General features: G+C 46.5%; 1 protein-coding gene across 2 annotated transcripts in view; it reads left to right on the top strand.

The window, feature by feature from the left end:
• Window positions 1–7,141: 7,141 nt before the first annotated feature.
• The window catches only part of DYRK4 (dual specificity tyrosine phosphorylation regulated kinase 4), a 51,898-nt gene continuing 45,186 nt past the window's right edge, over window positions 7,142–13,853 (top strand). For both annotated transcript variants that reach the window (XM_062194760.1, XM_062194759.1), the window contains exon 1: window positions 7,142–7,245. In XM_062194760.1, the coding sequence (XP_062050744.1) occupies window positions 7,159–7,245 (87 nt within the window). In that variant the 5' untranslated portion in view covers window positions 7,142–7,158. The remainder of the gene's footprint in view (window positions 7,246–13,853) is intronic.

Below are 13,853 nucleotides of genomic sequence, written 5' to 3'. Positions count from 1 at the left end.
TTTCGCCTGATCTGATGAGCCCTGTTCATCAGACCCTGGTGGAGGCATTCTGTTTTCTTGGGTCACAAGCCACTTTCTGTGATTTTTCTCCCCACCCCCCTGCCTACTCTTCATTAGTTTGCTGCTTTCTAATCTCTCCTGTCACCTGCTCCGATTCTCTCACTGCAGGGTCACGTAGTGTACAGTTCCATTCTCTTCCCCTGCTTTCTCTCTGCCCCACCTTGTTTGACTTTAGGTGACTTCACGCTCCAGTGCCTACTTATGCGATAGGAACTCTCAAGTTAGGGTCTTTTTTTTTTTTTTTTTAAGATTTATTTATTTATTTGAAAGTCAGAGTTACACAGAGAGAGAAGGAGAGGCAGAGAGAGAGAGAAAGATCTTCCATCCACTGGTTCATTCCCTAGATGGCCACAACAATCCGAAGCCAGGAACGTCTTCTGGGTCTCTCATGCGTAAGGACTTGGACATCTTCTACTGCTTTCCCAGGCTAACGAGGAGAGCAGGATCGGAAGTGGAGCATCCGGGATTCGAACCGGTGCTCATATGGGATGTTGCACTGCAAGCAGTGGCTTTACCTGCTACCTCACAATGCCAGCCCCTCAAGTTAGGGTCTTTAACCACATCTTGCTTTTGACACAGGACCCATTGCCTGGTTCATTGACAGTTTGATGTAGTAAGTGGGTCACTAATTCATATTCCACTGTCCCTAACGTCTTCCTGTATTTTCTGTTAGTAGATGGTACTCCTATCAACACAGATGCCCAAGGTATATAATCCTGAGATTTAGTCTATTCTTTCACCCTTTGTTTCCAGATACTGCATTCTATTCCATATCTTAAATTTCTGAAAACTGTTCTTCTATTTTCCTTTCCTGATTCTGAAACATTGTCACTTCTGACATCCTTGCCTTGATTCTTAACCTACTCTGGCCACCATTATACTGGGGTTGCCACCAAGAGTTTAAACCTGAGCATGAACACCCCCTGCTTGCAATCCATGCACATTCACCTTGGCCTGTTTAGTTCACAAGCTACATTCTGTCTGTCTGGCCCCTACCTGCTTCTTCAACCTGGTCTCAGCTGCCCATGTACACCTTTGACCCCTGTCCCACCACACTGAGTGCTGGCACCAGTGATACCAAGCTTTCTTGGTACTAGCTCTGCAGATTTGTTCTTGCTTTCTTTACATGGCTAACTGCTACTTGTTCTTGCATACTACAATTCAACTCAGCTCTTTCAAAAAGCTTCTTTTGGATGTCTGTCTGCTCTCTGGGTCAGCTGTGCACTCCAAGCCAAGCGACTGCCATTCACCTGTAACTTTCCTTCCTTTTTGTGCTTCTTGAAAACCTGATACAGAGTCTGTGCCCAAAAATGTTCATCTGAGAGCAAATTTATATGAACGATTTTTGCTAAGTGCTTCTGTTGATCACATAGTTTATGAAAAGAGAATGGGGATAACTCCACTTGTCTTCTCAGCCAACTTGAGTCAATCTATGTGTCCTGGGATTTCGTGTGGTTCTTACTCTAAAGACTGGGGAGTGAGGGAATGGGGTGGGCTCTGTGGTGCAACAGCCACACTTGGGACTTCCGCAGCCCAAGCCCAAGTGCCCTTGTTTGAGTTCTGGCTCCTCCAATTCCCAACTAACTTCTTGGGATGCAGCTAAGTATTTGGGTTCCTGCCGTCCACGTGGGGACACCCAGATTGAGTTTCAGGCTGTGGATTCTGCCTGGCCCAGTTCCCACTGTTGTGGGCATTTGTCTTTGGCTTTCAGTAACGTGGGCGGGGAAAAGGATCGAAGCAAGAGAAGGGAAGTAGGAGAAGACGAGTCCTTTTAGGCTGATGTTTAAGCTGATTTATTTGGGACTGGACCAGAACCTGAGCCCTTTTCAGCTCCAGAGTCACAAAAAGGGCGGAAGCTGTTGCCATGGCGACGAACAGAGGGTGTGGCCCCCCGCGGACCGAGCAGGTGACTTGTAGCGCCCGGGGCGGGCGGTCCGCTAGCCTCATGCAGCTCCTCCCACCCCCGACCCCCACCGGAACAAAGTAAGGACCTGGGAGTGGGAGGGGGCTTGGATGGGTCGGGCCTTCCAGTCTTAGCCATCGGGGCCCGTGGAGCCCTTGGGGCCAGGGATATGAAAGCTCCCGCAATGAAGTGTGAGTTCACAGAGGGACTGGGCTGCCTTAACACTCACCCTCGGGTGCGGCGTCCTGCGTCCTCCCTGACTGCCCTGTCAATAGAATGGCGCCTGCGGGCCATTCTAGGGAACTCGAGACCTGCCCTGAACCCGTGCTTCCAGCCAAAGCCGACACCTGGGGGGCGAAACTTCTTGTCTTTGCGCCTTCACCGCCAGGCCGCCTGGCATTCGCAAGCGGGTCCCACGACCGTGCTCTGGGGGGTGAGGCTGTGGCACACCCTGTGCCCCGGCACCTGCGTGCTCAGCCCGGTAACAAAGCACGCTGAGGTGTGGTTGTTTCACACCCCGGGCCACGCAACTCTAGGGTGTTCCCAGGACCAGCAGTTTTTTCCCCTAAACAAATTCAGACGCTGCAAAACCCGAGCTGTCTGTCAGGGCTTCCGACACACGAGACTCCTGTGACATTTGAAATAACTGACCACATCACCAGTCTTAACTCCAGCCCTACTCTTGGGGCTTAAGTAGAGACTTGGCAAAAGGTCACACCCACTTAGACGGAAAAGCCGGAACTAACACACGGGTGGTGAGTAAGTAGAATCCTGGCGTTCCGAGGGATCCTTCAAACCAGGATGATCCCTCCTGGTGGCTGTGTCACTGAAGCCTGCTAGTTCCCTTCTGTTTTAGCCCCCATCAAGAGAGCATGAGATGAACCAGGAATCCGTCTGTCTGGCAGTCTGCCAGGCTCGCCTCCCTTGCCTGGCCCTCTACAGCTCCATATTCTTGCAAACAGGCTAAATGCACACTTCTCAAACTCGCAGAGGATCCGGTGCCTCCGACTCAACATGAGCCTGTTGTGGGATGATGCTGATAAAGGGCAAGTGCTGATGTAGACTGTGATTAATAGAAATAATAACGAATAGATAATTAATAGTTAACTGTGACAGTTAATAATAGATTTATAATTAATATTAATAGATAATTAATAGTTAATAATAGCTAATAGACTATGTCAAGGGATGTCAAGTTCTTACTGGCAGACTTAGCAATGATTAGAACATAACCTAGACTTTAGAAAACTGAAGCTACTTTAAGAGAAATCGTTAAAAGAAATTAAAAATAGAAATGACCACGACACTGGCCCTCTGTCATGCCTGGACATTCTCTCATGGAAGGAAGGTTTGAAAAATAAGCGTTAGGGGCCAGCTCCATGGCGCAGTAGGTTAATACTCCACCTGCGTAGCCGGCATCCCATATGGGCGCTGGTTATAGTCCCAGCTGCCCCTCTTCCAATCCAGCTCTCTGCTATGGCCTGGTGAAGTAGTAGAAGATGGCCCAAGTCCTTGGGCCCCTGCACCCATGTGGGAGAACAGGAAGAATTACCTGGCTCCTAGCTCAGATTGGAGCAGCTCTGGCCGTTGCGGCCATCTGGGGAGTGAACCAACGGAAGGAAGACCTTTCTCTCTGTCTCCCTCTCACTCTGTAACTCTACCTCTCAAATAAATAAATAAAATATTTAAACAAACAAAAATAAGCAAAGACAACTCAGAATGCCTGTAAGATGAGCAGGTGCAAGGGAAGGAAACGAGCTTTTTTGCTAGTTAAGGTTTGAACGTTCAAGAACACTTGTGTAGGAAAGAGGGCGGATTTGTTCCTCATTGCAGGAGATAAGGAGGGGTAGAAGATACTGTGCTCAATATAATTTAGTGTTTGATCAAATATTTACCAAGCACCAACTATATGTAAGTTAATAGTGAAGTGTACAATAATGGGTTGCCTGGAAAAATAGCACATTCTGTCGCAGAAGTATTTCTTGAGACTTAAAATCAAGATGAGACAAAAATACATGCACCCAAGATAATTAACACTTAAACTGTTGACTGACAAAATGAGCTCAAGAGACAAAAATGCTGTGGGATTCCAGTGGGTCGAGCTCAGTGTTGAGAGCTATGGGAACTGACCTGCATGTAAGATAAAAATGAGCTTTCTGAATTTTCAGTTCATTTTAGTTCTCCAAAGCAACATTGACTGTAGCTCTGAGCTAGACTTATTATTTATGTTCATTCATGCAGCAAGATACAAGCAATATGAAATATTTTATTTTTTTTCTTATGTAGTTTACCACATGTAAAGGATAAGCATTTGCAAGATGTTGAGTGGGGGTTAAATATTATTGTTGGAAGCCAGATTGAATGCGTAAAGACGCACACCAGAGTTTTTGATAACCATAGAATTAGCCAAGACAGGGAAATTATGGATTCAGTCCCAACAGAGTAATATTTTCCCAGCTATCACAATCTTTCCACAGAATTAGAATGATATTTAGAACCGGAGGGGACTTTACAGATTATCTGGTCCATTCTTAGCATTTTGCAAATGGGAAAACAGAGTACAGAGAAAACAACTGACTCATTCAAAACCATGGCAGTATTTGTTGGGCAGCCCTGAGACTGGACCACTCCAAGACTCAGCATGTTCTCAGTGCTTGCCTCTTCTCTTTACCTATAGAGCCGCCAGAACTGAACAGAGGAACGAGTTCCAACTGTTTGGAGAAATGCACCTTGACTTTTATAGTCAACCATGGCCCTGGGAAGTAGCTGCAGGCAGCACTTGATGCACAGTCTTAGCAGGGAAATTTTCATTCATTTTCCCCTAGTGTTGTATTGGCACAGCCCCATGTTTAGTTGATGGCCAAAATTCTAGCTGTGTGGTCTCCCAGTTAATTCCCAGATTTGTCCTAGATTCTCTGCTGTCCTCGGTATCATTACCTTGGTTGAGGCCCGCATCACTCTTCTGACTTCTGGAAAAGGCAATGCTGTTTCATACTTTTGTTCTTTGTGCAGCCTCAGTCACCTGCCCCTGACTCCGTGCCTGTCCTGCACATTCGTCAAGGATGGTTCTTCTCTGCTCAGGTGTGAAGGCCTCCGCAGCTCTCCTGGCAGAGTTGGTTTTAGTCACCACCTTGGAATGTGCTCCATGAGCTCTTACACAGGCCTCTGTTAATGCAACCATCACATGCATTGTAATGGTCTGTTGCACACTGCTCCTCTCTTGGATAATGAGTTCTTGAAGCAGAGTCTAGGTCTAGTTTGTTGGTGGAACTGTCTGGACAAATGTTTGTAGAAAGAAAGGTAAGGGGGCCGGCGTTGTAGTATAGCAGGTTAAGCCTTGGCCTGCGACGCTGGCATCCCATATGGCACCAATTCAATACCTAGCTGCTCCACTTCTGATCCAAGTCCCAGCTAATGCACCTGGGAAAAGCAGTGAGAGAAGGCCCAAGTGCTTGGCCCCCTGCACCCACGTGGGAGAGACCTGGATGCAGCTTTGGGCTCTTGGCCTCCACCTGGCCCAATCCCAGCTGTTGTGGCCATTTGGGGAATGAACCAGTAGACTGAAGATCTCTCTCTCTCTCTCTTTCTGTAACTCTGTCTTTCAAATAAAAAAAAAATCTTAAAAAAATAAAAAAAGAAAGGAAGACAGGAAAGAAGGGAAGGAAGAAGTGAAACTGTTAGCAAAGAAACAATTTTTACTTTGTGTTTGCTTTTGCATAAGATTTTTCATACTGCTATGTGTGTAGTGTGTATTTGTGTTAAATTTAACCTTCCCACTCACCTCTCCTAGCCCCACTCTTACCTACTACGGTTCATTTCTACCAGATCCTCCTATATGCCTGTATTCAGACATGCAAACATCTTACTTTTATTAAATAAGTAATATGGGTTAATACTACACACATTGTCCTACTGTATTTGCTCAATATATCATGAACATACACAAAGATATACCTCATTTCTTAACAACTATATCACATTCCATAAAACACATGGACCATATTTTTTTATTTTATTATTTTTTTTTACAGGCAGAGTGGACAGTGAGAGAGAGAGAGACAGAAAGAAAGGTCTTTCTTTTCCGTTGGTTCACCCTCCAATGGCCACCGCGGCCGGCGCACCGTGCTGATCCGAAGCCAGGAGCCAGGTGCTTCTCCTGGTCTCCCATGCAGATGCAGGGCCCAAGCACTTGGGCCATCCTCCACTGCCTTCCTGGGCCATAGCAGAGAGCTGGACTGGAAGAAGAGCAACCAGGACAGAATCTGGCGCCCCGACCGGGACTATGAACCCGGGGTGCCAGCGCCGCAGGCGGAGGATTAGCCTATTGAGCCACAGTGCCGGCCAACCATATTTTTTAACTTCCAATTATACATAGACAAGTTATTGTTTTTGAATATGTATTCTGCAATAAGTGTTAATTTGACTTCAGTCTTCTAAAGAATGTCAAATTCATGGTGCCACCATCGCTGATTGTAGTGTCTGTGATAGTTTTCCAATGGAGCAATTGACAGAAACCATGGAACCATTTGTATGGGACCCTGTTCTGCCTCCTGGTTCCCTTAGCCCTTGTTAGGGTTAGAGGTTGAGAAGGCAGTGACATGGGACACAGGAGAGTCTCAGTAGTGCTCTGCTAACCTGATAGAGTGTAAGTGTCCCTAGGTCCCTCAATTCACCTTCCACTTACATAAATTTCCACTTCAACTAGAGTCCATACGCTTCTGCAACTTTTCTCATCTTGCTGTGAATTATTCGTAAGGCTGTGCTCTAAGTGCATGTGCAAAAGAGCCAGATGAGGTCCTGGGAAAGCATTTCCTCCAGCTGTCCCCTTCTCTTTTTCTATAGGCGTTGCAGTGTCCTAGTAGCCCACCAATACATGAATATGGTGGGGGAATATTGTCACAGCCGGACACTGAGGTTTACTTCCCAGTTAGTAGGCTAGAAGGGTCTTTTTGCTGGGTGTCTTAAACTCCTGGCCCCCAGCCACCTCCCCTTCCTCCTCCTCTGGCTCCCGTTGCTTCCTCTGCCCTCCTGACCTCAGCTACCAGAAGGGAGATGAGGAGAAGCAAGGCTGGGCCTTCCTCCTGCCAGCTTCCTTCCTTCGAGCCTCCCCACTTCCGACCAGCCCTGTGTGTGTGGGCCCTGTTTCACTCCTACCGCGGATTCATTTTTGGACTCTTCCCTCCTGCAGGACTCAAATGGATGCTAAAAAGCCACTGAAACAAAGTGTGACTTCCTTCCCGATTTTGAAAACAAGGAAGAAGCAAAATTTCACCTCTGTGAAGGTAAAGGTCCTTTTGTTTCAGCTGGGGTAGGAGGGGTTGTCTTGAAGATCTGAGGACTGCAGACCCGGGGAGGGGGGTGGCGTTGCTGTACCCCAAATGCCTCTGAGGACAGGATGAGGGCAAGGGTGTGGCTACCACGCTGGCTGGCAAAGCCAGGCTAGGCTGGCTGGGAGCAGGGCCCACTTCCCAAGGACAATCTAACAGGGGGCTTGTATTTGAGGAGCCCCTAGTGCCTCCCTGGTGTCTGTTATCTGTCTTATATACTGCAGCCACACCAGAGGCTGGAATAGCTCTCAGGAGCATTTCAGGATATTCCCAGGAAATGTCTGGGTTTCTGCCTTGTTTTGTTTGCCTGACACACACACAGTGTCTGACCTTTTTCACTGTGCCTCAAGACCTAGGGAACTGCCTCAGCTCCGAAGGTGAGAGTGTGACATGGTACCTTTGTAGTTACCATCTATGAAGATGCTTCCAAAAATTCATACGGGGGCTGGTGCTGTGGCGTAGAAGGCCAAGTCTCCACCTGTAGCGCCAGCATCTCATACGGGCACCTGTTCAAGTCTCAGCTGTTCCACTCCCATCCAGCTCCCTGCCAAAGTACCTGGGAAAACAGCAGAAGATGGCCCAAGTCCTTTGGCCTCTTCACCTGTGTGGGAGGTCCAGCAGAAACTCCTGGCTCCTGGTTTTGGCTTGGCGCAGCCCCAGCCATTCAGCCATTTGGGGAGTGAACCAGTAGATGGAAGACCTCTCTCCCTCTCTCTCTCTCCCTCTCTCTTTGTTCTTTCTCTATGTCTGCCTTTATTTTGACAGGCAGAGTGGACAGTGAGAGAGAGAGAGACAGAGAGAAAGGTCTTCCTTTTCCATTGATTCACCCCTCAATGGCCGCTGTGGTTGGCGCACGACGCTGATCCGAAGCCAGGAGCCAGGTGCTTCTCCTGGTCTCCCATGCGGGTGCAGGGCCCAAGCACTTGGGCCATCCCAAACTGGACTGGAAGAGGAGCAACCAGGACAGAATCCGGCGCCCCGACCGGGACTAGAACCTGGTGTGCCAGCACTGCAGGCGGAGGATTAGCCTATTGAGCCACGGTGCTGGCCTATCTCTGCCTTTCAAATAAGTAAATACATCTTTTTAAAAAAGTTCATATGAAAATGGAATTTAAAAATAGTTCATTTTGGCACAAAATAAAAATGAAAGTCTTCAAAAGTTCATTGAAATGCATGTTATGAAGCAACTGTGCATGAATTTCAAATTTTTTTGCACCAAAAGGAACTTATCCTTTAATGCTGTTTTTCATGAACTTTTTGAAGTACCTGTCTGTAAGACCAACTTTTTTTTAAGATCAACTTCTAAACCGGTTGTATTTTTCTTTTCTTTTTTAAAAAATATTTTATTGATTTTATTTGAGAGGCAGAGTTAGAGAGAGAGGGAGAGACAGAGAGAGAGGTCTTCCATCCATTGGTTCACTCCCCAAATGATCACAATGTCCAGAGCTGTGCCGATCCGAAGCCAGGAGCCAGGTGCTTCCTCCTGGTCTCCCATGGGGTGCAGGGCCCAAGCACTTGGGCCATCCTCCACTGCCTTCCCAGGCCACAGCAGAGAGATGGACTGGAAGAGGAACAACCAGGACTAGAACCCGGTGCCCATATGGGATGCCAGTGCCGCAGGCGGAGGACCAACCAAGTGAGCCACAGCGCTGGCCCCAGGTGTACACGTTTTGTTCACACCTAAGACATATTTCTTCTGATAGAACAAAAATTCCTATCATGTATTTTTAGTAATAAATATACAGTAAGATGTGATACTATAGCAAAGGTAACATTCTTTAGTACAGATTTTAAAAATATTGTGCAACAGAATGTCTTGGTCATGATTTCACTTTGGTAAGAATTATCATGAATTTTGCAACCAGCATTCTTTTCTTTTTTACCCTATTTGAGCTCACAACTGAGTGCTTAAATGACTCTTACATAAATCTTAGAGGTAGGTGCTGTTATTATCTCCATTTTATAGATGAGGAAACAAATATAAAAGCAAGATTAACTAGCCTATTGTCATAAGCCAGTGAGTGCAGGAAATATCTCAAATCCCTTTTTCTTAACTATTCTGTCCCATGCCTTTCTGCTGAGTAACACCAACTCTGTTACCTGTTGTTCTATGAAGTTCTTTGTAAATTAATTTTAAGAAAATCAAATTCTACTGCAGCTACAGTGAGAGAGATTGTCAAAGATAAAGGGGTGAGTGTTGTGGCACAGAGGGTTACGCCGCAGCTTGTGATGCCGGCGTCCCGTATGGGAACGCTGGTTCAAGTCCTGGCTACTCTGCTTCCAGTGCCGCTTTCTGCTGATGCTCTTGGGCCGGCAGCAGAGAACGGCAACTACTTGGACCCCTGCCACCCACGTGGGAGACCAGGATGGAGTTCTGGGCCTTGCTTCCGCCCGGCCCAGCCCCTAATGTCATGGTCATTTGGGGGAGTGAACCAGTGGATGGAAGATTTCTCTCCCTCTGTCTGGCACTGCCTTTTAAACAAACAAACGAACAAACAAATGAATCTTAAAAAAAAAATGCACCACATTCAACATCAATTCATTTATGTTGTTTTCTACCATGTAACTAGCATGAGGTGCACAATACCACTTTTTTATTTCTAACTATTCTGGTGAGCCTTAAATAAATGCCTTTTCATTGTCTACTGATTGGCCCCAATAGACTTCTCATCATTGAATTTAGTAGGTTTAAGGAAGGAGATGGAAACATATCAATAACTGGCCTCTATATATGAAATTTTGAGCTCTAGTGGACAATTATGTTAATTGGAGGATGAAAATGAATTATATGAATTATAACCTCTTCATCAAAAAAAAAAGTCCCAAGCAGATGTACAAACAATATTTGAAATACTTAAATAAATGAATGATCATTTATAATTTTCATAGTATTTAATATTATAAATTATAAACAAAATTTATAATAACCATCAAATATTTAAATACCTTATAAATAGCTATACTTCAGCCAAGGGTGCATTAGAATATGATTTTTTAAAAAGATTTATTTTATTTATTTGAAAGGCACAGTTACAGAAAGGCAGAGGCAGAGAGAGAGAGAGGTCTTCCATCCACTGCTTCACTCCTCAAATGCTGCAATGGCTGGAGCTGGGCGGATCCAAAGCCAAGAGCCTGGAGCTTCTTCCGGGTCTCTCACATGGATTCAGGGACCCAAAGACTTGGGCCATCTTCTGCTGCTTCCCCAGGCACATTAGCAGGGAGCTGGATCGGAAATGGAGCAGTTGGGACTTGAACCGGTGCCCGTTTGGGATGCTGGCATTGCAGGTGGCGGCTTTACCAGCTACGCCACAGTGCCGGCCCCTAGAATGTGATTTTTAAAAACTAATTTCACCTGCCTTTTAGCCAACAGTGTGTTCCTCTATATTGTGATGTGGGTTTCTTTTCACAAAGCCCCGGTTCATCTGGCTGAACTCTGAAAAAAATGTTAGAACGCCATCTTCCTGTGAGAGTTCTTTGTCTTTAATGCCCACGGAGATGCCCATCCTTTCTGCTTAACCATCAGGGATCAAGGAACTCTCCCAGGGCCCTCAGTGCCCTTCAGGAGAATGCTCTGTGTTGTAGCTGATCCTACAGCACAGCTAACTATGACGCCATCTGAGCTAGTAAGCTGCAGGCCACCTGGCTTCTGTCTGTCTCTAGTCAAAGAGAACAGCACTGCTGGGCCCAGACCAGCTAGCAGGGATCCAGGGTCTCAGATTAGGCCATGCTGGCAGGAGACCCTGGGGGCCTGGGGCCTGGGGCCTGGGGAAGGGAGCTCTGTTCATTTAGGGTATCGCTTTACCATCTTCCTGACCATTGATGAGTAGGTGCTGTGAAGTAGATCTGGAATCTTGCCAAAAATGCATTTTCTGTTTTTAGCACTGGACGCGCAGGGACTTTTTCTCTGTTAGTTTTCTTAAATCCCCCCTGAATCGTTCGATTGCTAAATGCCACCTCTTTAGCTAGGCCTGCCTTTCCCAGCCTTTCACACCATGTATTTGTTTACTTGTTCATTATCTGCCTCACCCTCCAGAAGCCCGTGTCTAATAAGGTAGCCATGGGCCACATGGGACTGTGGAGCCCTTCACAGATCTTTCGGCCAAGGGAGGTGGTATTGTGTGAACACCAGACTTCAAAGACTTTGTGAAAGAAACGAATGCAAAATCACTTACGAATAGCTTTTTAATGGTGTGAATTTCAGAGTATATCAATGAATACCTTGATAAAGCTGTAAAAATACTTTAATATTGATTCATGTGAAAATAAGATTCTGTATGTATTGTGTTCAATAGCTATATTATTGAAATTAAGTTCACCTGTTTTCTCTTTTACTTCGTTTAATGTGGCTATTAGGGAATTTAAAATTGTGCAGGTGGATTGCACGCCTAATATTTCAATTGGAAAGTGCTGCTCTAGATTGAACGTTCCACAGTGGCAAAGGTATCCTTGGACTGCTGCGTTGCTGAGCCTCCAGCACCTCGGACAGTGCCTGGCACAGCCTTGCACTTGCTGTGCCCTTGTGGAATGAAAACCGGAAGCCTGTATATTCATTTGTGCTGTCTGTCTCTTTATCGAGTGCCAACTCATTTCAGACATTTTTTGGGTGTTGGGGATACACTGGACAAAACAGACCAAAAAAACTTTCATGTGTCTTCAAATAGGGATTCATTGTGGAAGACTAGATGTTTCCATTCCAGGCCAAGCATGATAATGACCAGCCCTCATTTTCTATGTGGCTGAAAAGTTGAGAGTGAATGGTTTAGTGGTTCCTAACCTACTTTGTATATTTAGAGGTACCCAAGGAAATTTTATAGACTACTGAAACCAGAATTTCTAGGAGTCACAGGCTTGTTTTTATTTATTTTATTTTATTATTTTTTAAAATATTTATTTATTTACACAGAGAAAGAAGGAGAGGCAGAGAAACAGAGAGAGAGAGGGAGAGAGGTCTTCCATCTGCTGGTTCACTTCCCAGTTAGCCCAACACCCAGAGCTGTGCCTATCTGAAGCCAGGAGCCAGGAGCTTCTGGGTCTCCCACATGGGTGCAGGGGCCCAAGGACTTGGGGCATCTTCTTCTGCTTTCCCAGGCCACAGCAGAGAGCTGGATTGGAAGTGGAGCAGCCGGACTCAAATGGGTGCCCATATGGGATTCTGACACTGCAGGCAGCGGCTTTACTTGCTATGCCATAGCATCGGCCCTGGCTTGTTTTTAAAGTTCTTTGCTATCCTTTGGAGACCGATGTCTTTAAATACACTGACTGTGAGCCGGCGCTGCAGCTCAATAGGCTAATCCTCCACCTGCGGCGCCGGCACACCGGGTTCTAGTCCCGGTCGGGGCGCCAGATTCTGTCCCGGTTGCCCCTCTTCCAGGCCAGCTCTCTGCTGTGACCAGGGAGTGCAGTGGAGGATGGCCCAAGTCCTTGGGCCCTGCACCCCATGGGAGACCAGGAGAAGCACCTGGCTCCTGCCATTGGATCAGCGTGGTGCGCTGGCCGCCGCACGCCGGCCGCAGCGGCCATTGGAGGGTGAACCAACAGCAAAGGAAGACCTTTCTCTCTGTCTCTCTCTCTCTCACTGTCCACTCTGCCTGTAAAAAAATAAATAAATACACTGACTGTGAAAGCTTAGTTAGGTCATTAAGTCTCCAACTCTTTACTGGTTGTAAGAAAAATTATCCATACAGCCCCTGATGGCATTTCTCTTAATGTGCACTCTGGCTGATGCTGAGAGTCTAATAAGTATTGATTCCTTTTATCATTTATCTCCCCTCCTCTCTTCCCATATAACAGAAAGTGATTTCCTCTAAAATAGACAGGCTTGTAAGTGAATCTCACACAGAGGAGTATCATTTTTGTGTCTCATGAGCACTCCATATACAAAAACACAAAAATGAAACAAAACAAAACAAAACCTGAGCTGACCATTTGGTATTGCAAAGGAATGCAAATTACAATCAAAGCTGAAGAGAGAACAAAAAGCAGGCTTCACTTGCCAGTGGGGTCTAGGTTTTTCGGGTAATGCCTGAGTGTTTATGGTTATGAACTCACCTTTTTTTTTTTTTTTAAACATTTACTTACTTGTTTGAAAGTCAGAGCTACAGAGAGAGCAGGAGAGATAGAGAAACATCTTCTATCTGCTGGTTCATTCCCCAGATGGCTGCAATGGCCAGGGCGGGGCCAGGTGAAAGCCAGGAGCCTGGAGTTTCATCCCAGTCTCCCACTTGGGTGCAGGGGCCCAAGCACCTGAGCCATCTTCCGCTGCTTTCCTAGGCACATTAGCAGGGAGCTGGGCCAGAAGTGGAGCAGCGGAGACTTGAACCGGTGCCCATATGGCATGCTGGCATCGCAGGTGGTGGCTTGACCTGCTTTGCCACGACGTGGGCCTCAACTCACCTTTTCAGTGCCTATGGGGCCTCAGACTAGAAGGACTTGCATCGATCCTAGAAGTAAAATGTTAAAACATTGACAGTATAACCACGATCAGCCAGTCTCAGCTCAACGACAGAAAGGGATATGCCACTGTGGAGTCTCTGTGGGCCACAGTGGGCGGGATCTGGAGTGCT

The sequence above is a fragment of the Lepus europaeus genome, chromosome 6 (genome assembly GCF_033115175.1).
Source record: "Lepus europaeus isolate LE1 chromosome 6, mLepTim1.pri, whole genome shotgun sequence".
NCBI classification, from domain to species: domain Eukaryota; kingdom Metazoa; phylum Chordata; class Mammalia; order Lagomorpha; family Leporidae; genus Lepus; species Lepus europaeus.
This window is presented reverse-complemented; position numbering and strand designations above follow the sequence as displayed.